A 27,215-nucleotide genomic window follows, 5' to 3' on the forward strand; every position below is an offset into this window, starting at 1 on the left:
GGTATACCTTCGCACACACACATAGGCATATATATATATACATATATATACACATACACACACATCTGCAAGGAGCATACATAACGAGTCGGCTTGTCACACACAGAGTATAATATGCAAAGACCCGCCCCCCTGGTTGCTATGGAGACTCAGGAGCTATCGTGAGAGGTGCCCGGTGCAGGGTGGAGGTCGGGTGGAGGGCTAAGGAAAAGAAGATTCTGGCGGAACGAGGGAAACGAAGAGAGGAGACAGGCACCCTTGGAAATTTGTATAACTACCCCCCCAAGAGCGACGAGAGCAGCAGGAGAAAGAGGAGACCGCGTGACTCTCCGCGGAAGGCGGGGGCACACACATCGATCCGGGGAACCACCCCGCGCCCAAGGCTCCTTCGTCATCTCTCAGAGCTACCACCAGAGCTGCCATCCATCCACCCCCTAACCCACCACCCTTACGCCCTCCTTCAAGCTACACCCGTGCAGGGAACTGCTGCATGCCTGCAATGCCCGCTAGTCTGAATGTTTGCGCCTACATTAAAACCGCTCTTTCTTTTCTCCAGCTTCCGTTGCCACCCACAACTATCTCTCGCGGAACGGTGGACCAGCCGCCGAATCTGACCGACCAAAAATCAATTTTGTTAAAAGAAAAGAAAAGAACACGTGTTGTTTTGGTACGTTACGATTGAAATGCTGCAATGTAATTTATTGGATATTTGGGAACTATGGATTTGAAAATTAAACATTTGAAGACAAAGCGACGTTTTTTTAAAACAATTCTTTTCATTCTTTTGAAGTATCATAAATACCCTAGAGTACCTTCTAGGTCTCTCAAATACCCTACAGTGAAAATCAACCAATATTTTTTACGAATTTATCCCATAAAACCCTTTGACCCTAAACTCGCGTACGTGGAGAGGAGAACGGAGCATCGCGGATTAGAACAAAACGCGTGAATCGAAGAAAGCCATCGGCATCAGAGAGTCCGATAAAGCGAAGCACGACCTCGAGGTAGGAGATTAGACGAGCGAGGCCCTCATAATCCGAACGTAAAACAGTTCTGTGATGGAGAGTCGCTCACGGCGAATCCTGACCACGGATATACACGAGGGCGATTCTAATCGAATTAACTGAACTTTCACCCGGTTCCATAGTCACCTAACGACCAGTCCGCTGCAATTACCAGGCCCTCGTGTTCCGATTCGCGTTACTTTTCTATCGCCGCAAGCTTTCTTTTCGCGGTTGCACGTTTGTCGGGCCGCGTGTCTGCTTTTCCCGCGTCCGTGGCATCGTCGCCTTTCTCTTCCTTTTGCTCTCTTTCACGGAGCACGTGCACGCTTCGAATTGATACACGTTGCAACTCGAGGGAAATTAGGGATAGTTCGAGTCATCGCTTCGCTGTTTTCGAAATTGTTTCAAAGAATTTGTGTAAATTAAATTATAGATTTGATCTTACCAATTAAATGTTTCATTATAAACACGAGTAAACTTTACACATGTATCTATTTATAATGAAATATTTATTTGAAAACATAAAACCTGTCGTCTAATTTCGATAAATTTCTTCTATCGACATAAAGGGCGCGAATCCTTATGAGACTGACTGTATGTAAAATAGTATTCGAAATCATTCTTCCCTGAACTCTACTCGGCTCGAACTATGCTCCTTGCGTTAACGCTAGCAACGAGTTCCTGGAAAAGTTGGAGCAACGGCTACTCCGAGGCCGTAATAACTTTTCTTCATCCGTGAAGACAGCAAGAAAGATACTCCGCGGAGGGAAACGCCACGCGACGATACTCCAGCGAATTCCATTGGTTCCAGCGAAGCGCCGTCATAATCATCATAACGATAATTATGTAGGTAAATGCATGTACGACAAGGAGAGGGGGAGCAGGAGACGAGGTTGGGTCGTGATTCCTCCGCTGGCCAGCTGCCTCATTCGATCCTTCGCTAATTATCCTCGTAAGCATCGAGTTAATTGCTACACTGGCTCACGGTTCGATCAGTTCTGCATTTTCATCCCCCTTCTCAGCCACGATCTTCCTCTGGCTCCGTTTGCTGTGGCCTCTATCTTATTCGACTCTCCGCGGACCTCTCACCAAGTAGGAAGTAGCAAAACTGTAACGTGGGATCTCGCCGTTCGAACAGGGAGACTTTCTTCGCAACCGACGATGCTGATTTTTCGATACGCTGCAACGACGATCGCTGCGGCTCCCGATTCCTTTCATTCGTCGTTAAGCGGAAAAAAAAGGACAGATAATTCGATCGATCAGGGGCGAGAAAAGGACGAGATAAATTGCATGAATATTCGAATCAATAAAACATACTCACGATGATTAAATGTCCACGTGTATTTCGGACAGTCATTAATGTATTAACCTCGCTGGCTGTTTTCAATGCGTCACCAGCGGTAACAAGACAAGCATTCATTCAAGAATTCGACTCCGGCAAGGATGATTCGGCGGATTCGTAATCAAGATCGCTGAGATGCGACTTCGAGCGTGTTAAAAAGATTGGTTCTTGTGCGTTACGAAAGCGCGCAACTCGAAATCAAAAGCTGCTGCTGGGAGCTCATATTTGATAGACAAATTTATTATTTTGAATGTCGTTTTTGCAATTTTAAACACTTGTTTATCAGCTCATCGATTTTTATCGATCTGACATTGAAAATTTGCACGCTATATAGCAAAAAGATGTAATCAATTAAAAATTTATTTGAATTCGATATAAAATAAAGGACATTGCCATCCAGTGAACCTGCTGAAAACTGGCCTGTTAAAAAAAAACGAATGAATACGTTTCTCTACAGATTCAAATGTAAATCTGTCGCCCTACGATTTCGTAACGACGTTATCAAGATAACCATATACATTTCAACTCGTATTCAACTGATACCCCAACGTGAAATTGCCCAGCGCCGTTAATACGACGAGGCTTCCCATTAGAAAATCGAATCGAGACGAAGGGCTGCGCTAACCACGCTCGAACCTCGAATCTCGCAGTCCTAGATAGCTGAACCTCGAAGAAATGATGCGGCACCTTCGTGATCCCTAATACTAGTTCGCAGGGGCGCGAATTCAAATGAGCCGAAACGACCACGGCACGGTTACAGCGCAAAAATGCACGGTACGTGGATGATTACAATGTTACCGCACGGTAGAACGTAGAATTGCAGAATTGAAGGACGGAAAAGGAGGGACAGCCGTCCAGAGGAGCAGCGCCGGGCAAGGGCGGGAAGGAGACGGCGCGCGTGGAATTCCTAAGCGAGAGAAGGACGGGAGACCTAGATGCGCCGAGCGGTGTGTGCGTGGCGTGGGTGGAGACTGCCCCACGAAGCCCTACGGGCAGAATTATCATACCCACACACAGACGCGAGGCCTGATCTAATCACACTCCCATATACATAAAATAACTGCTCTACGGGGCCCTATGGGGCACACCGTGTACGATCCAGGGGGAGAGAGATCCGCGAAGGAACGAGGGAGATCAAGCGAGAAAGGTGGATTGTTTTCAGCTGGGACTCAAGTATAAATTGGCCAATTATTCGGAAATAAGGTAATTATATAAGAAGGGAGTGATCTCCGATCGCGCGGACTCGAGTAGAAGGAAATGAAGGGCGAGGTCCGGCCGGGCTCGAGCAGGGTGGAGGAGGGGGTAGCACGAATCGAAGAGAGAAATCAAAGGCGATTATCTGCCTATGAGGTAGGAATCGTCGGCTGGCGTCGGACCGTTCTCTCTAAGAATTATTCGCCGTGGGCCCCGTCGTTGCTCGCGGTGCAAAAGGGCTCGTTCGAAAGCGGCAGATGTTTTTTCTAAATGGAGACGAATTAGTCGATAAATAACGATCGACCCGGTGCCCCGCGACATTTTATGACGTCTGGGTGATGCCTCCTGCAATAATAACGTAATTTTTTGACGTCGGAGAATAACATTGCATCCATCGAGGCCAAAAATCTACAAGGAGAAAATAAAACTAAAAATAATAGAGGAAAATTGGGTAGTTCGACACCTCCAGAATCATTGATTCTTTCACCCTAAGTGGACCTCTCATAGAACATCGCATAAAACTTAGCGAAAGAAACTCACATCATTACGATACTATTTCACGCAATCACTGTCACTCCTGGCTCCCGTTGAGGATCAATTCCAAGGATCCAAAGCGAGTGACGTCTAATACGCTTCCCGAAGGTCCAAGAGCGCGGCGATGCGCTCGGCATGAAGCGCGTATAACCCCCGAAGGTAATCGAAGACGGCCACTTAAACTCCCTCACTTAAATACGATAAAAAGCCCCCGAATACCTGGAAAATAAGTAATAGGAGAGTCAACGCATTATCCCAATTACACGTACGGGCGCTAATCGTCGACATGAGTTCGTAAGGGCGCCTCTACCAGGACATTAACATTCCGAAAAACCGGTGATTCTCGCCGACGGTACCATCGACTCCGAAGACCTCTATAACTACGAGATATACACTCTTCGTCCCTGTCTGTATATACGAGCGCTAGTTGCCGGCATAAGAGCTGCTCAGCTGGCTATTAAGGGCTGCGTGGTGGCCCGAGGCCGGAATTAGCATACCCTCGAACCGAACTCCACCTCCGCACCGATATCTCGGCTGCACGAGGAGGAATATAACTTAAGTTCAAGCGGATATTATGCCACCATTCTTCCCTCCGTCCGTGATCCGCCCTCCCCCGGTCCTCCCTTAACCATATAGGTGGGTGCATCGACTGGACCGTAAGAGGCGATAGAAAGGGAGGATGCCGAGGCCGCGGAGGAAGGTGGACGGAGGTCCTCTTCCTTATCGACACCGATCTCTTTTAATTGTAATTATATGCGGCGTCGTACCAGATAAGAATCGAACGAGAGGAGTCGAGGCCTCGATAAGTTCTGGGACCCAGTCCCACCCAAGCGCGTGCCGTTAACGCCCAGGAATCGAAAGGGTTAGACCCTGGCTTGCGATCGTGTACGAGGTTACTTTCGTCCATCTATTCGACACGCTCGACAATTTCATCACTGTCGGTGTTTATCAACCTTTTGGAATAAATTAACCGGTCACTCGGTCGGACCGCGTCGAAACGCGCTGCGAGAGAGAGTGGAGTACATACCGAGGATGCTGGTAGAGATGTACGTGACGTCATCTATCCACTTGGAGGGAAAATTTATACGCTTCTAATGCTTACAATATCGACAACACGAGGAACACGTTAAGTGAACGCTGGATCTAATAGAATCGGTTCTATACTTCGTTATCCCACAGCCACTTATTCCTAGCCGTTTCCTACGCGTCTATAGTTTCGCTAAAATTGAAACAAAACGTATATTTTGCGAACAAAGTGTTCCAACGCTGGTTGCTAGCGTTGAAAAGTTTAAGGAACGTACAATCATATCCCAAGCCCGGGGCGACGAATTTCCGTAACGCCAGGATTCGGGAATATTAAATCATGGCTGCTTAAAGAGGTATCGCATCGTCCCCTTTATTTAATTTTCATAACTCCGATTCCGCCACGCTGCTCGAAACTCTGTTTTCGTTGTAATCATCGTGCTAAGCGGGTTATTATTGCGGGGCAGCGATCGCGTAGCAGACGTTGTAATAAAGCACGACCCACGTAGAGTATTTAAAAGCGTTTCCCGCTGTTGGTATTTCGTCTGCCAGGCAGTGGCATATTATCTCCTCATGGAACATAATGGCTCTATCTTTATAAACAAATGAACACGAATTTCTTAAATTAACGTTACGCACGAAGGAGCATTATTATGGAAAACTTTGTTTCCTAAATTCCGACCCCACGTAAGGCTCTGTATTTTTTATTTAAAATAATTTGATCAAGATAACAAAATAACACTGATTCCGAGAACGCTACAAGCACCAATACGAAAAAAAAAAGAAAAATAATAAACGCGTTGCAACGCAAACATTTGATCACCCGAGCGTCTCTTTCTACGGCGAAAAATTCGACGTGGCTTTTTCCGTTAGATAGAAAACCGGACACGATTAATCGAAGCCCAGCGGGCTTCGATGATATTATGGCTGATAATTGGTCGTTCAGGTATCTCGGACATACAAGGGGAAGAAAGAGGAAGAAAGATGGCCACGGCGGGGAGGTAACCAGCGAGATAACACGGCGCAACTCGCGCCGGCCAACCCATAACTAAGGTGCGCCTTATTTAAGGCATTATAAGGGCCCTAATTAATACAATGTGGGGGTAGGCGAGATTTTTTTACGAGGCCGCAAGGTTTTATCGCCAATTAAGTGGTGCGCCGCAGAGCAACACGAGAGAGGAGCTCAACGAGGATAAGAGGGATCGGTGGAATAAGAATGAAGAAGAGGAAAAATTAAGAAGGGAGAAGGGAGGACGGAACATCGCGCCACCTTGGAATTTCTACCTCCGACACCTCGAAACATTTAAAAGACGTAATGCAGACTTATTCCTCTTTGAACGCGCTTATATCTCCGGCCTCGTTATGCTTCCATGAAAAGAAAGTGTAAGAAAAATTTATTTATTTTATTCCACGCAATTTCTTACATTACGTTCGTGCCAGTTTCTTGAAAGTATTCGCGAGAAGATCATTCGATGGAGTCGTTCACTACGCTATCGATTAGTTACTCAGATATCTTCTTTGAGTCGCGACGTGGAACAATGTACGTAACGTTCAAACAAATTCACCGGGACACTTGCAAATTTAACAAAATCTTCTATATACACGTACAAATAAACGTACCGAATTTCAGAAGTTTACATCGATTACTTCAACTGCAAAAAGATCGCGAGAATTTCCTCGAAACTGACAGAATTAACGGAGTACCTCAAGGAGATTCCTTAAATTGCACGATAATTCGACACAGTGGCGATAGCTTCATCTGGAAGGAGACCACGTCGAATGGATACTACCGTAAAAGGAAACATCCGCTAGAATTTAATCCACTTCCCGTTGCATTTCTCGTTTCAGCTTCGGTTCTAATCGAAGCCCCGCCGATTCCATCGTGGAATTGATTTCCGTCTCATCTGAATATAATTTTCTTTGGACGATCACGGCCGGCGCAGATATTATGACGGAGTTGTGCCGTAACACCTCGGAGGCATTCTTTGTATACATGTACGCCGCGCGTGCATTGTACGATGCAAACAAGCAAGGAATATTCAAGCGTGCCGTAGACCAGCGCCGCGCGCTGACGTTCTGAAACAATAAATTGACTATCATGCTTGACTGACTGGCCGAGGCAGAATTCAAAAATTGATAGACACGACTGCAACGAATCGTAAAACGTGCCGGATTTCAAACTGAAACGGACACACCGTAAAACTTGTAATGGTTACGCTGACTGCTGTGCGTCGCCAGGAGTAATTGAATTGTTTTTTTTTTTTTCTGTATTCATGACTGTATTCATCGCTTCTGACTCGAGTCTATGTCTCGACAAATTGACGTTGTTGATCGTGAACCCCTTTCTTCGTCATAATGGGTTCAGAAGTTTCGAAGAATATTGCAATTTGTAAATGAAATTTTAATAAAAAGAATGGTGGCACCTTCGGGAAGTATAACAATAAAAATCAATCTTTCGACTGGTCAGTCCTCTCGTCTTCAAATTGGCACGAAACAAGCGCAATCTTCGAACAGCGTTTTCTTAGCATATCGCGAATTCTTTCCTTGCGCAACAAACTGCCCCTCCGAGATTTACTGCCCCCTAAAATATATTTCATTACGGCTGACCCTCATTGTCGGGCATGCGACATATTTCCGACGGTTGTAAACAACCGCCTCGAACCGCACAATTCGTTCAGAGCTCGTAACTAATTTCTGAACGCTCGGTGCTAGCCAAGTGCATAAATAACCGGGCAATCGTGGGTGACGAGTTTTCGCGTCGCATACGACGATCTTAAATCTCTTCTTGGACCGAAGTGACGCCTCGTAATGCGGGGTTGCTCGGAGAGTCCCAGCCCGCGGACGGGGCGAGGAACGAGAGGAACGATGAGCATCGACGTTACGGTCCCGCATTGGCAGGCGTTTGAAATACACTCGGCTGAATTATGAACCGTAAAAACACCAAGTATAGCGGCCAGGACGAAACTCGTGGGGCTTTAACCTGACGGTAACCGTATTCACCCTCGCGGAGGGTTATTACCGTGCGTGACTCGGTGTGGTCTGCGGTCCGCACACCTCACCACCGCCAGGATGCTTGTCCAACCACGCACAATGGGCCAAAAGTCCCAAAAGCTGGTCAAGCCAAAAGTAAAAAGCTGGATCATAAAGAGGAAACATTCTGGGGTAAGATATAGCGATCGAGAGCCTTCATATCGAGTATTATTGCGATTAGACGCGTGTAAAGTCCCTCGAAAGCTGTGAGATTTGTTTACTGTAACGAAGAATTTTTCCCGAATGATCCCGAAAATTATTTTGCACCGAACAACCATTGAATTTGTTCACGTTTCTATCGTATAATTTCGTGCAAGTTCACAGGTTCCGTCGTGGCACCAAAAATACCCGCGACCGAAGATAGCGCGCACTCGTTAAAAATCTCGCGATGCGTGGCTCGAAGTGGCTCAGAATGGAACACAATGGAAACAGGAATGACCAGCTGGTAACGAGAGAGAGAGAGGAAGGGAGGGAGAAAAAAATATAAAGAGACCCGAAGGTTAAGTACCAATCAGAATGGCCTTACACGTCGTTCGAGGAAGGCTGGGACCAAGCAAGGGCATCGACTGTTCAAGGATCGAAACACAAACTGTGTCAAGTATCCTTCGGCGAAGGTGTGGCGAGCCAGAAGAAACGAAAAGGTATCGGGGGCTGAAGATGAAGAAGAAGGAAAAGAAAGATGGACATTAACGTAATGACGTCCAAAGTGAGGTGTAATGACACCAGGGTCATCGGGCGATACTGCAGCGGATCATACGCCGAGGTCGTGATGGCGAGGTCGTTCCCTCCGTCCGAACCACCTCCAACGCCACAATCGCCACCTCTCCTTCTCACTCTTTCTCTATCTTTCTTTTTCTCTTTCTTCCTTCCTCCACCTCCGGTTTCTCCACCTCCGCCTACTTCTACCTGACTCCTACAGCTCCTCTTTTCCTCCTTGTATTCGCAAATGCGCCCGCGGAATGAGCCAACTCGGACTGACTTGCCCGCCAATAATAACTCTTACCAGATTCAATTTGAATAATGCCGCGTGCGGTTTCCATCGGCATGCCCGAGCACGCCTTATTATCTCACGTACCAACTCGCCTACTCGATATCCATCGATGATCTATCCCCCTCTATGCCCGGCCACCATTATATTTTTTTCTCCCCCACCGATACCGTGGATCCCCATCGTCCTCCCTTTCGTTCTTTCTTTACCTCGTGCGCCTCTAGTTCGCGCCGACCAGATGCTTAAAATTCTAGGATTTATCTCTCCTTTATCCTTTCATTCATGTCTTCCGATTAATGTCGTCGCGCTTTCTTTTCTTACGGCCGCGTCGTCGGCCTGGTTCGTTTCATATAATAAAACCGAGGTGAAAAGACGGTCCTCCGTGAAACGGGCACGAATCGGTGCCATCCGCGCCCGGAGGTGGGCGACGTTTTATTCGATTTGTGGATAACGAATGAAAACAGCGGTGGCGATACACTCCTCTCGATTTTTAAAATTTAGTATTTTTGTAGCGACTGGATATCGCGTAATTATTCCGTGTTTCTATAAACGGCTGTGGAAAGGTGAAAATAATATTTTAGATTAATAGACGAATTAATTCCTTGGGCGAATAAAGTTTGTATCGAAGAAGAAATCCTTTGTTGAACGGATATTTGTTTCTGGCTGGGAACGTTGCCCATTTCTGGCACCAAAGAACGAAATCGCCGCGGCTGCCCTGGAATGCAACGGAGGAATCAATTTCCATGCGATTCTCGGTCTTGACCCACGCCAGGATCAATATTTATGCTCGGAGATTAACGCGTTATTACGCCGGAATCCGACGCCAGGGTTCGTCATGTGAAATTACAGCTTTAGAGATCTCCCTCTAGAAATTAACCCATACTTTACCATTAAGTTTTTTCTTCGGTTTCTGCTACTGCCCGTTCTCCCTCGTTTTATCAAAATTACTCACTCATCACTCGCGCCTCTTCAAACCTCGGAAAGCTCCGCCCCTCCCCGCTCTTTTCTCTTCTGTTGTTCACCCTCCTTTTCGACCCGCCACTTTCTTCCGTATCCATCTTCTTCTTTTCGGCTACTTTATCTCTTGCGAGAGCCAGCAGGCGTCGTTATTCCCCGCAATACTCGACGCTGCTATGAAAATTCTCAAGACACTCGTCGTACCTTCCACGTATGCGGCATATCGAGGAAGGTATGCGCGTAGTCATGGTTCGATCGGTACTCTTTTTCTCTCTTTTTCGGACGCTTCTTCTGCCACGTTAAGAAAACGATGTACCCACCAGCTGACGACAGATCTACTCCGCGAGGCGCGACCCAGTCATTTCGATTGGCGCTTACAAAAGGACGGTGCAGAACTCGGATCGTCATGCGTCTTCTTACTCGGATTTACATCAAGCGCGATCAACCATTCCTTTTACGCTCTACGACATTTTTACCACTGTTGACGACCCAATGCGAATGAATTTTAGCGGCTTTGCTGGATTTACTTTGACGTCTATATTCGAGAAATACGTGATTCCTCGTATTTTGATTTTCGCGTCGATCAAGTTTTCAAGAGAGAATCTTTGATTCTTCTTTGAGTTTTGCCATTAACTCGTCGTTGTTTTATGGTAGACCAGCTAAAGACCAACGACGCAATATTTTTGGCACCGCAGTTAGTTTCGCGCTACTAACTTTGTAGACCTTCGTCCCTTTCCATGGTCGTCGACATAATCCCCCCTTTTAAAACCCCTAAGCAGTAATAGTTACAGCGCGATAGGGAGCTCTCCAGCCCCGTCGAGTTCGACATTTCAGTCGGAGAAAGAACTCTACGTGACTGCCATTAGGAAAGAGCCATCTTCATCAAAACATCTTAAATTTATTTTAAGAGTCGTCGTTTCGCGCCCGAGGTTTCAGCGTTAAGCTCTATGTTAAATTCTCGTGGCGAATCAATCATCGTTCGACGCCCTTAACAATATTTCAAGAATGTTATAAATTGTACGAAATAAAACAGTGTCTTTCTCTCCCAAATACAAAATATATGCTACTGTACTAGATTATTGTACAAATAACTTTAGATTATATTAAATTGGAGTTCTAGTTCGGAGGAAATATATTTACTAAAAGTCTAAGTATTTTCACGAAGGACCGAATAAACGACGCAAAACAGTTACAATTAATCACTTATTTATTCTAACAGAAAAAGAACTAGACGAAATTAATAAGCTGTGAGACACATACAAAAGATACAACCCAACTATACACTATTAAACTTAGCTCTTAATTAATATAAAATTCACAACTCTCGTTCGATATTTCTACGCTCTTAATCGCTCTGTGTTGATACATCGACTTTGACTCTAACGACTGACTGCTGCGGTTTTATCAAGGTTCTTTGACCAATCGGTAATCGGGACGCGTTAATCTTAAAACACTGGGCATTTATTATTACATTTATTAATCCAATTAACTGCTTACATTTTTTAATGCGATTGGCTGCTACGATATGTGTAATATGTATACACCAGCGCCACGCAAATCGCGCGAATTTCGAACAGTTACCGTGTATAAATAAAAAAATTGTAGCTTTATGCAAACACCGCGAGCAGCAACTATAGGTGTTAATAAACCGTATTTGCTATTAAACAGGATTGTGTACCGAGTCGATGCGCGCCAATCGCCCAGTTATCGATTACCTGTCGCTGGAATCAAACAGGAGATTGAACGGACTTGTGGTTTGAAAGAAAAACCACTGTAGCATATGTGTCCCGCAGGGGTTCTTTTTATCGGAGCCATTATAAAGGTTTTCGGAAAGTTTTCGATGGCCTACCCCCGACTACATCCACTGCCTGGGAAACGCATTAAATGTAGGGTGCTACGACGAAACACTCTCGATGAAATTTACGAATGAAATACGAATACTTATCGATATTCAAGTAGTATTATAATTCTAATACTACGATGATCGAACTTGATGGAAATTCCCTAAAATGGTGGAGGCTAAATAAAAATATTAGGTAGACTGGAAAGTAATGTCGTTTCTTTTACGTTAAATTCAAACCAATCTTTAGAGAAACCGTACGATCACGCGTATTCATATTCGACCAGAATTTCCTAAATAATAATAATTCAAGTCAGTATATTAGCAACTAGTCGTACCCCCTCAATCTTCCTCGAGAATTACAATTTTACGGTTAATAAACTACTACATCCTTCTAGAAGATAACCCGATCGCGAGGGTCGAAGACATTTAGATTCTACCTCTCGGACGATGCTATCCTCCCGAGTGAAAGGCTTGTTTTCATCGTAGAAGCCAATCTCCCGTGTGACTTTACGTCGGGACCTTCTTTTGGCGGGTGTTTGAGATTCAATACGACAGAAACATCGGGACTGAAAGTCGTCGTCGAATAAAAAGAGGAAACGAGCCGACATCGCCCCGCAGGAGGATCACCGCGAGGTAAATCGAGAAGCTGCGACGGTGGAAGTCAGCCGAGCGGGTGCGGACGACCAAGAGGACTCATGATTCAGTTAAGAGTTTGAGGTTTGAGGTCTGGTCGTCATTATGTCGCCTACCGCCGTAGCCTGGCGGCCTGTCTGACGAAGAACGACGAGGTGGCTAAGAAAGGGAGGACGCGGGGAGGACGAAAGGAGGTGGAGAAGATGGTGGTGGCGGATCGAGGAGGTGAAGAACGAAGGACAAGGAGGGCACAGCCGCGGAGGGAGAAGGACAAAAACGAGGCATTAGCGCTGCCCATGCTACCGTGTGTTCCATGGTCTGGCTGACCGCCCGCTGATGCCCATTTCTACTTACCAAATTAGCATTATTACCCGGTACGGACGTAAAAATGCAATCAATGTGTATATCCGTCGGTACGTATGTAGAATCGAAAAAAGAAAGTACAGACCCCCCCCGTCGGACGTCGATGTACCCGTCGCGAACCAGTGTTAACGACCCTGATCTCTCCGTCCCCCGAAGACGAACGAGTACCAGCGTCTGGCGTCGGTTAGCGCCTCGATGCTTTATACACGCCACGATTCCCAAAACTTTTTCATACAGCCACCGACTGCGCGCCCAGAAAAACATGATTATTTTGTTGCAACCGCGCTTGGCAAAAGCTTTGCGTCTTACTTCGCGTCGACCTACAAATTTAATGAAAAAGGACGCACGAGCGTTCGCGGTTGCTCGAGCAATAACGTCCACGATGACGAAGGAACAAACCCCGCCGATTTTAATACGATTTCACGACGCGTGCAATTTTATCGAGCAACGATGTTCCTCTCTAGTTTCGTTTTGCTTACCAACCCCACCTCCTCGGTTGAGGGATCTATTAGAAACGATTACGACGTATCTATGCACCGTCTTAAATCAGAAACGACGCTAATACGCCTCTCAGTTTCTCTTTCTCTCGGTTTCGCATCGCCCCTCCTACCTAGCAGCCAGGTCCGGCTGTCTGATTACAGGGGAACGCTGAAAGAAGATCCACGCACCGATCCCCGCTGTTTCTCTCTTCCGGCTCGTTCTTCTTATCCCTCGTAACAATAATTACCAACACATTCGCGGCGAGCAGCGAGGAACGATGACGGGGAACGAGGTATCTAAAAGGTGAGGTCGCTGGTGGTGGTGAGGGTTCACACGTGGAGTGATGTATGCCCCGTGTGCGGCAGGATGCGTAAGACAGGGAGCCTGTATACGTCTTGCGTACCCCGAGGCATCCAAAGTCGAGCCCTCGCTGCCTCCTCCTGTCATATATGCATCCACGTGGCCTGGTCGATGGCCGTGCCTCTGCGTGCCTCTCAGACTGAATTATTGGGTCGACTCGCGAATGACGTCCGTTTATTTTCATCAATTTTATTTGCCCGCAAAAACTACGAGCACCGCGGGTCCCAAGGAAATGACCGACACAGACTTCACCGACACAGATTCGAGCCGTTCGCTGCACAAAACGATTAACTCCACCTTTTGAAAAAATCGTAAATTTAAGTGTCAAAGCACTCGGTATAGTCGTCACTTTTTATGTTTATAATAACTTTCCTGAATAATAAAGGTTCACGCCATCGAAAGAGAAAATTTGTTTGGCCAACCATCTTAGGACATAGTTGCTATATTCTCGCGCCAATGAATCCTAACGTTTTCCGTTCCTTTCGATTCGATAAACCAAACAATCCGTCGCCTTACCGTGTCGTATATTTTCATAGGATCGAACGGTTCTGCAAGTCGGAAGGCAAAGTTTTGTGGTTACATAAACTCGAGGATAATTGCGATGACCGACCGACGATTTACACGCGATGCCAACTTTTCATTCGCGGATAATTGAAACTCGCCAACACCGGCAACAACTTTTACGCGCGAAATAAGAAAGTGGACAGCGTACGAATACGTACCGCGGCGCGGCTTAACGTCGAATTATCGTTCCAGCAATTATCGTTACCCGGGTGTAATTAAATTATTTCTCGGAGGCCTGCGCGTGGAATTTAACCCGTTTCACCGCTTTTAGAATTTTGCTCGATGGTACGATTGTACACACACAAACCACGGGTTTCAGCTACGTAATTACGGGCGCGATAATTCATCGTCGTGCGCGTGTGCGTGTACGTTTGTGCGCGCGCGTGCATGCGCCAACGGTCGAGTTTCGTTAATAACGGTTTGCACCTCTGTCGGGGGCTAATTAATGTTTCCCACTGTGGCACCGTTGATTGCCGTGTTCCTTGGAAAAAAATGACCTCATTATTTTAAACACCAGCTTTCGATAATATCTGGATCCACGTATACATTGTATAGATGCAAGTATAAGCTGATCCGAGATCGTGTAAATTATTTGTAGCGACCGAACGACCCATAACGAAGATTGGCAATTGCGCCAAGTGTGAAAAATGAACACAAGAAATATTCTTTGTCGCTCCGAGTCTTCGTCGCTTAGCGCTACCGTTTCTCCAGCGTTTTATTCGACTTTTCTCGTCATTTTTTCGAATTAAAATCTGGATTTGTCGGTGACGAAACTCAGGCGTTTGCTCGTTACGTTCCCCGTGGCTGGGCGCGCGATAAATTTTCAGAAGGAGAACTTCGGATGGCTGAGGGGCACATTTTGCGCTGCTTCGTCCTTTCGACTCCTCTCCAGCCTCCCTCAACCACTTTCCTTTCTACTTCTCTTCTCCGTCCAGTGCCTTCGCTCTTTCGTCTTCTCGCTTCGGCCTCCCTGCTCCTCCTCTACAAATTTACAATGCCCTCGCTTGTAATAAGCGGTTGCGCGCTTTGTTCACGATTATGAGCTCACTTCAGGTACCGAGGGGACTTATCGAGTTAAGGTTCCTCCGAAAACGGAACACCGAAATGTCCTCTCTTTGAAACGATACCGTCTCGTGGGAAAAAAAAGATTTTCGTTCGTTTGAACCATTTAAAATTTATTCCATTCGCAAGGATAGTAGCGAATGAGATTTATACGTTAGAAGGAAAACGATTACCCAAAGTTGAAAGGGCGTGACACTAATTGAAAATCGGAGAAAAATTGTTGGAATATAAATGAATTTGTGATATATACGTATAAGCACAAGTGGAAGATGCGTGTACGTATGTTAAGCGATGACACCGACACCACGAGCGGGGATGTGTGTATATGTAAGACGCCGGCGCTCGGCATGTGTTACATGGACAGTATTGTTTTGGTCAGTCGCGCTGAGGTAAACAATAGCGAGACACATGGCCGTATATGCGCATTTGTATCTCAACTATTTCATTAGTCTATGTAAATAAAGTATAGTTATAGAGTAAAACTGCTCCCGACTGATTAGTCTGTAAAGTTAAAGACATCACAGAATTCACAAGATAAAGATTTAATTCTACTTTAGAAGAGCCACGAAAAAATTTCCTTTATCTAGGAGCTTCCTGGAGAGATGACGTTAGAGGAATACTGAGCTAGAGTAGCTGAAATACAAATGTGTGTCTAGACTCGCTCAGTCAGTTTCCTAGTTTCATAACATTTCTCGATCTATGATCCATCGCAAGAACTAAGGTATTTTAATTACAGTGGAACGCTGCGGTTACAATCTACGACACGATCGCTATCGAATGCCTCCGCCTCTTTCGATAAAAACGATAATAAATGCGAAGAGAAAAGTGCAGAAATGATTTCATCGCGCCAATGGCCAGCATCTCGAGTTCGAGTACGCGGAGCTTCTGTATACCCCGAAGGAAGGATTAGGGATTCGAATCAGTGGAATGTACCACGAGGCAGTGGCACGCCATGCTTTGTAAGGGGGACACGTGCACCACATGTTTAAGCTTTAAGTGACAGGCAGAGTCCAAACATGTCGTGGACAAGTTAGAACTCACACAACTCGCCACGGTCACATTCTTCTTCCACCTTTCAGGATTCAAAATACGTACCTCGAAGTTGGAGCACCAAGGATTAATTAAAAGGGGGGCGGTCGCCATTGTGAGCCACTATAAATTTGGGGTCGCCATTTGGCGAAGTAAAAGCGAACAGTAGAAATAGAAATTGAGTAGATGCAAGGTTCCTTATAAGGACAGGGCAAATATATTTTTGATCGAAAAACGCGTATTATAATTTCTAATAAAATATTTCGAATATTTTGTACAACTATTCTTCTTTTGTTAATTGTTCGTAATAGCATCAACCACTCAAAATGGCTGGTTAGCGACTCGATAAAAGCTAATAATTATGTGTAACAACTTTCGGAAAACATTCATGTATTTCCAACAGCAATCACGTTTCTTTGCGGTGTTCCAGAGTACAAAACGGTTAAACAAAAAAAAAATTCCACGCATCGTATTACGCGAAATACATTTTTCTGCGCAGCGCAGTTGCAGAACGAACGGAATTGCGCGGGGAAGGAGGGAGGGTGTCACAGTGTCAGCGGCGGTGAAAAATTTGCCAATTAAAAAAAATCTCATTTCTCCCGGTAACGAGGGGCGGCGTGCAATTAACGTCAGAGGCGAAAATGATTTATGGGGTGAGGAGAGGAGGGTGTGGGTCGTAGGCGAGAGGCTAGCTTATCATAAATTAATGAATTATCAGTCCTCGCCGTGGGGAGCGCAAGGGAGGAAGTAGCGTGCCGCATCAATATGCTATTTAAAATATTCATCGGTACGTTCCCGTGTAACGAAAATTTTCCGTAACTCATATTTATTTCACGGAAACACTTTTACGCGCGTACGTAACTTCTTATAGGGTGAAACAGCGACGAAGAGACTCGCGAAGGTGTACGAATTGATTTACCACCATTAAGGGCAGATACTTGGTTGAAACGTTGAGAATTACGAGATATTACAGAATTTTTGTAAAGAAAACGAGCAAGAGGATGGAAATGGGAAACTTTCTGAATCGCCTATCACTTACAGTGGGTGTAGAATGTATTCGTACACCGATTAATTTCCCAAAAAATTTGGGGAGAATTGTAGTTTCTTAATTTCTTTTTTTATAATCAATTATATTTTATATATTCTCGGAAACCTCTAAGATAGATATAGTCCAAACAACATTTACTAGTTAATATAATTTTTTATAAAAAATTAAAAAAATAAATATAAGAAATTAACAAAAATAAATTTTATGCAAATTTATGCAAAATAAAATCTTGGCAAACGTGCCTACAAAAATTGAACCCAAATAGGAATTTATTTTATTCTCCAAATGTTGTAACATGAACTTTACTTTCAATCTTTTTTATATTCTTGTACATTGTTTGCATTTTGTAGGTTCTTGCATATTCAAATTTCCTATAAATGCATAAAGATCCGCAATCTACTTATGACGAACCATTTACAGTAGAGTTTGTAACGTAAACACATTAGTTTATTGCTCCGTACGAATTAGAAAACATCAAATTGCGAGGAAAGTACTTTTAAAAATAGCTCTAATAGAGGAATTGAAGAAGATCCCACTTCGAATAACTAATAATTTAGTTAATTTAACGTTTAGAAGAGTTGCAATAATTATAAAATCAAAAGGAAATCCCACGAAGGAATTATTAAATACTTGTAAATTAATGTAAATTTCCTTTCTTTTAATGAAGTTTTAAAAATTAAACAGTTGTGCGAATACTTATTGTTTCAATATTTCTATCCACTAATTGTTTTTTTTTTTTTTTTTTTTTTTGTCAATTTCGTAACTTACATAAATAGCTATTTTTTGTTGTACTCTATCTATTCTAGAGATTTACGAGAATATGTAGAATGTCATTGTTTATCAAAAATAAATTAATACGTTACAATTTTACATAGTTCTTTTTGGAAATTGATCGATATTGTACGAATACTTTCTACACCCACTGTATGTAAATCATATCTGGTTGTGAAATACTCAATTAATAGTAACGCTTTCGATCAAATAATATTTATATTCATCTCCAACGATAAAGACCAGTCTATAAAACAAAAATTAAATTATACATTAACGTACACGATATAATCGATATGTCCCCTAATAGTAAAAGAATTATAATCTTCGAATCGACATCATCTTTGAATGAATACCTCATAAAAGTGCAATTCTAGAAAGGACGTTACGTACTTGAAAAATAAATACGAAAAACAATTCATACCGTCCCCAAAGATCCCTGAAACGATGCAGTTTCTTCCTGCATGATCGACTGTTACTCGAACGAATCGTGGTTCGTCAATGGGCCGCCAGCCGTCGCCACTGTTGCCAACATGGCCACGTGCTAGACGTGTTTACGCGAACTGCGTCACCTTTCGTATTTTTCTTATTTATATTACGAAGTGTTTACCGTGAGATTACGGCGCCCAGTTTCATGAGAAACACGCGCGATAAGTGATAGTCGTTAAACGTGCTTCACGGCGGACATGGCGGGCCTGGATACGCCTATTCCAAGGTGCACCTGCGACGTAAGGAATGTGGTTACCTGTTCCGCTGTCAATCGGGATGCGCCCATGGGTAGAAGCGTGAGAAGTTACCGTCCCCATGGAAGCCTCGCCAGGGTCCTGTACGACAAGCAAAAGGCGGACGAGCAGCTCGAGACGTACGACAAAACTCAGGTAAGTAAAATCATAACTAGGTTACGTTCCAGTCGTACATCTTTGCACGTAAACCGCGCGTATCCGTTCCATGTATCGCCGCTTGAGGTCACGTCGGTGGCCTCAGGACCGTAAACATGGTAGGCAAAGGTTAGCAGAATTTTAAACGAATTGGAGCAAGATACAGTGTGACTCCCAGAAATATTCGGACACTAGTGTATGGTTAGCTTTATGACTTAATATCGTAGTTATTAAAAAAGCAATTGTCTTCGTTACTTTTTCCAATAATAAGTCATTTATTAATGTTATTAAAGAGGTATACATTAATCCAAAAATGGACAATTCAGTAATGTAACATGAAACATAAAATATTGTGCATGTATTACTTATTAATCAAGCGAAAGTAACTTTTGAGACAACCTAATATTAACGTATTCGTGATATTTATTCGGTTAATTCGGGTCTTAGTCGCCGTGTAATATTTTGCTTCGAGATTCGAAATCAAAGCTTTTCGGCGGGTAACGGATACGCAGATGTTTATTAATTGTAGAAACTAATTCCGTGCATTTATTAGTAGAAATGTTATTTGTTATTTGATATTTTTATTTAGTTGAGAATGTATCCTGTTTGTAAGTACTTCAAGAAATTACAGTTGTATTTTCTTTAAGTCTTTCTGTAAGTCCTATAATAGCAACTGATAAGAAACCACTTACGCGATAAAGCTGTTTTCGATGAATCGATTTGTTCTCTAGCAATAGTATCGCCAACCTCTTTTGGAAATTTAAAAGTACACAAAATTGGAGTGGAGAAATAATTGCACGAGCTTTAAGAATTACTGTTATTCTTGATTACTTTCCTTCGGAATTTCGACCCCCCCCGCCCTCACAAAAAAAAAAAGAAAATTAATATCTCTCCAGAAGAACCTCCTCGTAAATTTAAACAAACGAGACTCGAACATTTCTAGATAACCAACTGGCTTTTAATTGCAAGTACGCACTTTGCGCTGCCATATTGAAAATTGAATTTTCTAACAGTGAGTCACGCGATAAAATTCAACGATCGGTGGACGTGTTGTTTTCGTGTTTCGCACAGTGTCAATTTCGCGTGGTATTTAATTACGATGCTCGGCAAAAATTTCTTTCCGAGAAATAAGCCTTCGAAATCTGGTCTCCGCGAACTCCAAGTGCCAGCACGGGCCACCGGGGTAATTGGGTTGCTCGCTGAGGAGCCAGGGGGGAAGGGACGGTAATAATTAGTACAATTACCGCACAAGGCCAACCACCGACTAAAACCTCTTTCCTCGAACGATGCTACTCAAGAGTCAAGACCGTGGTCGGTAATTACGGGACAATTACGTCCTCGATATTCCTGAAACATCTTCGGAGCCGCTTCGAGTACTGTCCACGTCTTCAGTCCCCATACGTTAAACCGCGAGTTCGCCCCTATTTATAATTACATTCCGCCCTTTTGCTCTTTATTCGACTTTTACAAGTCACGGTCGAACGTCCAGAGACGACCGTGATCGTGTACCTAGCGATTAAGAAAGAACGCCCGCGAACTCGTACGAGGAGCACGTTCCACGATTTTATACGACTGTTTTTATTAACCCCTCGCCCTCCACGACATTTTCGACAAATATGCAAATATTTCATTTTCGAGTTTTACGTGTCCTCGAGTCTTAAGAAACGGAGGCTTTTAATATTACACATCTAAAAAGAAACCGAACTTTTGCTATAAAAAAGAAAAAGTACAAGTTTTTACACACACGTTTATTTACTCAAAGTAATCTCCCTCTGCGTCAATACAGCGTTTAGACCGCGTAATTAACATTTCGAAGGACCTTTGCAGCTCCTGTTTTGGTAGCCCGTTTAGTACGGCGGTTACAGCGGCTTGAATCTCCGAAATATTGCTATAATGTGTCCCTTTCATTGGAATTGGCATTGTTACCTTGGATCATTCACCCTACTCGCCTGATCTGTCTCCCTGCGATTATTTTCTTTTCCCAAAATTGAAAATTCCAATAGGAGCTACCTATAGGAGCTTGCGCACAAGTTTGAACATTTGTCTAGCGAAAACGACTATTGAGAGGTCTCAAATTTGAATTGTCGAGACAAAAATAGGACAATACGCAGCCCTTGTAGTTCCATGTACGTATACAGGGTGTCCCAAAAGTCGGGGAGGAGCCGGAAATGGGGAGTAGCTGAGACGATTCTGAACAACAATTTCCTTTGCAAAAATGTCGGATGGGGCTTCGTTAAGGAGATATTAAGAGAAAACCTCGACCAATCAGAGCGCGCGTAGACCGTTGGAGCGGCCGCGGTAGCGAAGGCTACGGCGCTAGGCGGCAGCGTCAATGTCCTTCGATGCACGTCGAGTCACTTGTTCGCGTACAAGCGCAGCCGCCAGCGCGTAGCCTTCGCTACCGCGGCCGCTCCAACGGTCTACGCGCGCTCTGATTGGTCGGGGTTTTCGCTTAATATCTCCTTAACGAAGCCCCATCCGACATTTTTGCAAAGGAAATTGTTGTTCAGAATCGTCTCAGCTACCCCCCATTTCCGGCTCCTCCCCGACTTTTGGGACACCCTGTATAGTGATGTGGAGCTGTGCGAGTGCGTGCGAGCTCATACAAGGCACGGGAGTCCACTCCCTTAATAGCAAAAGTTCGGTTTCTTTTTAGACAGACCGTGTACCTTCTGTTTTTTTTTTTTTTTTTGTATACAAGCGTTCTGTATACAAGCGTTCACTCGATACTCGATACTTCTACTCGTCCATTCGACAACAAAGTTAGCTTTCATCGGTCTTTCTCCTCCGATCGTAATTTCCCCATCGCTAAATGGTTAATGTCACGTTCCATGTATGGACCTCATGGAAATCGTTACCCCGCGCGATGGAGGGGGCCCAGCATCCACCCGTGGACAGGGCCGACTCAAGAAAGAAGCTTTTATCGGTGCTTGCAAGAACCTCTCGCCGCGACAGAGAGCAAATCGATTCGAAAGGCTGAGCCGCGGCACTCGAGCAGGTGCCCGCAGGAAAAAGAGAAGAATCCCATTCGGTCGCGTGAAACGAGAAATTTGAAATTCGTGCGGTAGGGACACCCCCTCGCGCGACCGAAATCGACGCTAGACGTCACTCCTGCGACCGCAACCCCCTTTTGCAAGCCAGTGGCGCGGTATGTTTCCGGAGCTGCCAGCGTCTAATATCCCTGAGCAGTCTGAAAACTTTACTCTCAGACGGAGTGGCGTGGATGCGTCGGCCTGGTGGTGTTTCAAGGTTTTTAAAAGGCTAGTGTACCGTCAATATCTCCGCGATGGAGCCGTGGCAACGAAGGGAGGAAGGTACGAGGAAGAGGGAGTCGCGAAAGGCGCTGCTTTAAAATATTAAGTGACTGATGGATGAGGCTCCTGAGGGGTGGAAAGAGACGGTGTTACGGCGACGAAGATATCCACCCACCGAGACGTTTGCATCTTCTTCTTACGTCCCCTAGCTTTTACGCCACCGCGTGTCCCGTTTCTTAGGAATCTTAACTCACCGACTGCGTTGTCGCCGGCATTGTCGTCGATCCTCTCGCGTCCAGAACTCTGGCGAGAGTCAGTCGCGAGCGGAGTTAGCTGTCTTACTGGCAAAGAGACATCTAGAACTTCTGTGCTTCTAATCTATAGATGCTTAGAGTTCTAAAACCTATTTTGACCGAGTATTACCGTCACCAAATTAAAACTTTTAGAGTAATCCTACGCAATGCTTCGATATCGCACTGTACAGTCAACGCGTATACTTTTAAAGGACGTTACAAGCTACTCGAAAACACGGCAAACGCATAATGGGCCACTATGTACGAGTAGAGTTTGCTAAATGGGTCCAGCGACGCGTATCTCGCCCAGGCTCGTAATAATAATAGCAATACTCGTGATAGTAATGTTTATTACCTTGAAGAAGGGGGGAACGACGTCCTGATTGCAGTTGACTTCAACGATTAATGATGATTCGCTCTCGCCGTATCAAATAGCATTTTTCTCTCTCGTTGACGAAGGGAACAAAGCAGAATCACGATTTTCAAGTGTAATAATACGCCTTGCTCTTCGTGTTTCTCCTATCACACTGTGTAAATGGTGGTCGAGTCGCGTTCGAAATTTAAGGACATTGGAAAATAGTGCACGAATATAAAAATAAAGATGAGTATAAGTAAATATTGACTTCCCTCAAACACGCATTCTTTGTTTAAAATATGAACTAACCACGCAAAGTTACAACTAGACACGAAGCTTCGAAGATCCGCAATCGTAAATATTTACAAAACGTCGTGTTACATAATACGAAAAAAAAAAGTGAATAATACAAATATATTGTCGGTTGGCGATTTATAAACTTTGAAACCTGCCTCGAGATAAATCTCGCGCACCGTAAACATACACTGCGAGTACCCAGTGGCGAACAACGTCTCGTGACACGCATGGTTGCGACTAAATGACAATGTAAATAATATCGAGCCACGGACTGCCCATTATGCGAATATAAAACGATCCAACGGATAGACCGTTATCGCACGCGCGATGGAAAGAAAAGGTGGATGATACGGCTCGCGTTCGTTTATGGCCCAGGAACGAAATCTAGAATCTTTCACGGCGCTTCCCCTCGGCCTGGAATCACGGAGGAAGATCTTGTCGGATCCACGATAAATCCAGATGGCCCGCGGATCTACGTTTTATCAATTCGTACGATCGCGCGTGGCGTATGCGCGCGGACAATGCGCAGTGGCGCGGCTCGCCGTAACGAAAAAACTGATTTCTGGATTCTCTGCATCCGCTCGATCCCGCGTGCACTCGTATTTATGTCTTTATCCGTACGCAGAATACCGGTTCCGGAGGACACGATCGCGGACGGATTCTTCTGGCCGCGCACGATACGCTTTGTCGCCGGCGTTCTTTACGTATGCGACGCGAGTGTCGATGCGAGCAGGCCAGACGGATGATTCCGAAGCCCGCGCTGGCCAAAAAAGCTTCAAAGACGGAGTCGGTGAAACGAAAGATTTCATTACCTCGGTATCCCGCATTTTTGCCAATTAAACGGCAAAATTCTCCCTCGGACAAGAACACGTGTTCCTTGTACATTCTTTTGGCTCCCTTGGGCTAGAGACCGCAACGTCAATTTTTCATTTTTCACCGCGTTTTGAATATATTGGTTGATCTAGTATCGGCGGAATGTTAAAGCATTCGTTACGGGATGAAGAAGCTTCGTTATTTGCCTATCCAAGATAAAGAGAAAATTACTTCATAACCGGGAAAAGTGATTTCAATTCGTAATTTAAAAAAAAAAAAACAAAAAATAGTTTAAGTATCTGACGTCCTCTACTCAAGAATAAACCGTAGAATAAGTGAATAAAAAGCACCTCTCGAGTGACAAAGAAGATTGCCCCGCGAAAGGCGTTGCCCTCCTACGTCCACAAATAAATTAACAAGGCTGCTGACAATTTTCAAGCCACTACCCTGCACTTATCGTCACCGTGAACAAAGCATCGCGATATCGCGACCGTTTCAAAAAGTATTAACAACTCGTGGCTCTCGAGAAAAATATTATCGTTGGGGTAAGACGATAATCCTCGCCGAACGGCGATCGACGAGGGGAGGAGACCTGTCGTAAGACTCTGGAAAACTCTGGAAATCTCGTCGAAAAAAACGGCCGGAGAGGGGCAGATGAGACGGTCGGAGCCGCACACATCGTAATTTGCAAGTTATTTTGCACGGCTATACGGATCGGATAACGAAACCGCGGGACGGACACAGATCGTTATCGGCTCGTTCTCGAAACATTCCTCGGGCGCACGACGTAAATCCAGGGACGCGCGTAACAAGAGAGTGCTCTTCCAGGCGTTTCACGCATGATCGATCGTACCCGTACATCAGGGAAAAGGGAGTCGAAAAGATTATATCGGTTTTGCGTAGGTTCACGTGTGTCCGCGTCTTTGGGGTTCTGGTAACGATCCGATTCGCTCCGGGTCACCGATTCTCCTCGGGGTCGAGTAACTCCTTTAAACAATGACCAATGGAATACTGATTGCCCTTTTGAAATTTTTTAAGGATTTCCTAAAAAATTTAGAATTTTTCTTTACATTCTAAAAAATGGTTAAGTGAGAGTGAATTATAAGAATGGGTAAATAAAGGATCATCTTATCGCGTTGGGTTATTGTTTCGCAATAAACTCGCGATATATTCTTCCAACATCCTGTAGGAAAACACGTACATCGACGTCGCCGTCACGGGTCATCGGCGCATTCGCGTCGGAGGATTCACGAAAATCGAAAGGTCTCTCTTTTTCGCCTAAACGAACTGATATTCTAGACGCGGCCAGCTTCGTTAGCCGCTCGTCGATGAAAACTCTTCACGGGTAGTTACACCGTTGCTTTCCCAATCAAAGGGAGGTACGCCAGAAGGAGTACGCCACCCTTATCTACACTTGTAACCTCTTCTTACTCTTTACCGTCGTGCCCAGCCTTTTTAGTTTTTCTTGTCAGCGAGATGCTTCGTTGCAAGTTTCAAAGGAAAATGGATCGATTAGGTGCTGCAGGAAATTTGCGTAAAATTTCTACCGCTCTTTTTAATTCTAAGGGGTGTGTAGTATTTAAACGAAACGTTAAAAATAGGAGCGATACGTTCGGTTTGGTGAAATTAATCACGGCGTGGCGTTTCGCGTACAGTTGTTAGCGAAATCACATGGTAAGTCCAGAAACGTGGAAAGATGCCGTCGATTCTCTCCCACGGCGCCAATATAACGCCCGTTGGCTCGCGCCCGCCACCGCCGCCGCCTGCAGCAATAACATAATGGCACAGGAAGAGAATGCGTTTGACTCGCGATCCAACACGCCCGAGGAATCCGAAGAGCTCCACGTACGAGCGGCCAAACATCCCTAGTATTCCTCGCTGAAAGCATAAACTGCTCGACGGCGTTGTTTATTGTTCAGAGTTTACGGCAGGTTTACGCGTGCTTCGGGGCCCCCTCTCGATCCCTGAATACGAGAGATTTCCAGAAAAAGGAACCCGACAAGGGAGAAAGAAATGAACCGACCGGAGAGGAGAAATCCGAGATCCCGCGATTCGATCTACGCTTGGCAAAACTCCATTTTATTCTGCGAATTCGAGATATCGAAGAGAAGGGTTGGAGGGAAACAATCCTCCAGTGTGATGTAATTGCTGCTCGAGGAAGACGGTGCGTATCGGTATCGTTAGCGGCGGTACGTTCAATGGATGGCAACGTTCTTTTATCCAGGTTTCCTTAACCTACTCGATTCGAGTACGAAACAATATCTCTCGTATATTATGATTTATTTGGAAATCTTTCTTTCAAAATAAAAGCACGTTTTAATAAAAGATAAATCTTTAATACATTTCGAAATTATTTTTTATAAGTTCATAGTACTTCCAACGATATCTGTAAGACTCGAACGGACGATCTCGAAGGGCGAAGACAATCGAAAATATCGTAGTCTCGAAACGCATCTTTCGACGATGCCGTGGTTATACGACTGTGTTTACGGTTCGCAAGTTTTCCTATACACGGCAGAGTACCGCTTTTAAGGGGGCGCATAACCGTTTCAGACGAATTGTACCGAACACGAGTCTCGCGCAATGGTCAACTAAACCTCCATAAGCTACGTATTATGACTTCTGGCTACCTTTTCAGCGCAAACAATCGATTATCACGCGCGTTTATCGCCATAAACATATTTTTCTTCGGACGATAGCTGTATTTCTCGAACATTCGATAAATTTACTTATCGCCGATCACCGAGAGCGTGCAACTAGCTAATTAGCGCTTATCGATTTTGCATCGTTCGAGATGCAAAATCCTCCATGTCCTCGAAACACAGATAAATGAACATTGTACTAACTCGTTCAGAAATAAGATTATCGTAATCGCGAACTGATTTACGTTTTACAGCCAACGATACATAGGTTTAGCTATCGACTTCGATATACTAATATTTTTAGCATTTGCGCCACTTTGGAGAGAAGTAAGAAAGAAATAAGAGAAAGAAACAAGTGAAAAAGAAGGGGAAGTCCATTTGTAGAAAGATCGAGTCTTTCCGTTGTTTGTCGGTGCGTTGCGAGACGTTGATTTAGATGACTGTGATTTCCGAGTTGG

General features: G+C 44.6%; 1 protein-coding gene across 3 annotated transcripts in view; it reads left to right on the forward strand.

The window, feature by feature from the left end:
* The first annotated feature begins 18,756 nt into the window (after positions 1-18,756).
* The window catches only part of LOC128893374 (uncharacterized), a 29,409-nt gene continuing 20,950 nt past the window's right edge, over positions 18,757-27,215 (forward strand). For 2 of the 3 annotated variants that reach the window (XM_054154289.1, XM_054154288.1), the window contains exon 1: positions 18,759-19,103. In XM_054154289.1, coding sequence (XP_054010264.1) covers positions 18,912-19,103 — 192 coding nt within the window. In that variant the 5' untranslated portion in view covers positions 18,759-18,911. Of the gene's footprint in view, positions 19,104-27,215 lie in introns of all 3 variants that reach the window. The other variant, XM_054154287.1, reaches the window with a different exon arrangement.

The sequence above is a fragment of the Hylaeus anthracinus genome, unplaced genomic scaffold, assembly GCF_026225885.1.
Source record: "Hylaeus anthracinus isolate JK02 unplaced genomic scaffold, UHH_iyHylAnth1.0_haploid 27394, whole genome shotgun sequence".
Lineage (NCBI taxonomy): Eukaryota > Metazoa > Arthropoda > Insecta > Hymenoptera > Colletidae > Hylaeus > Hylaeus anthracinus.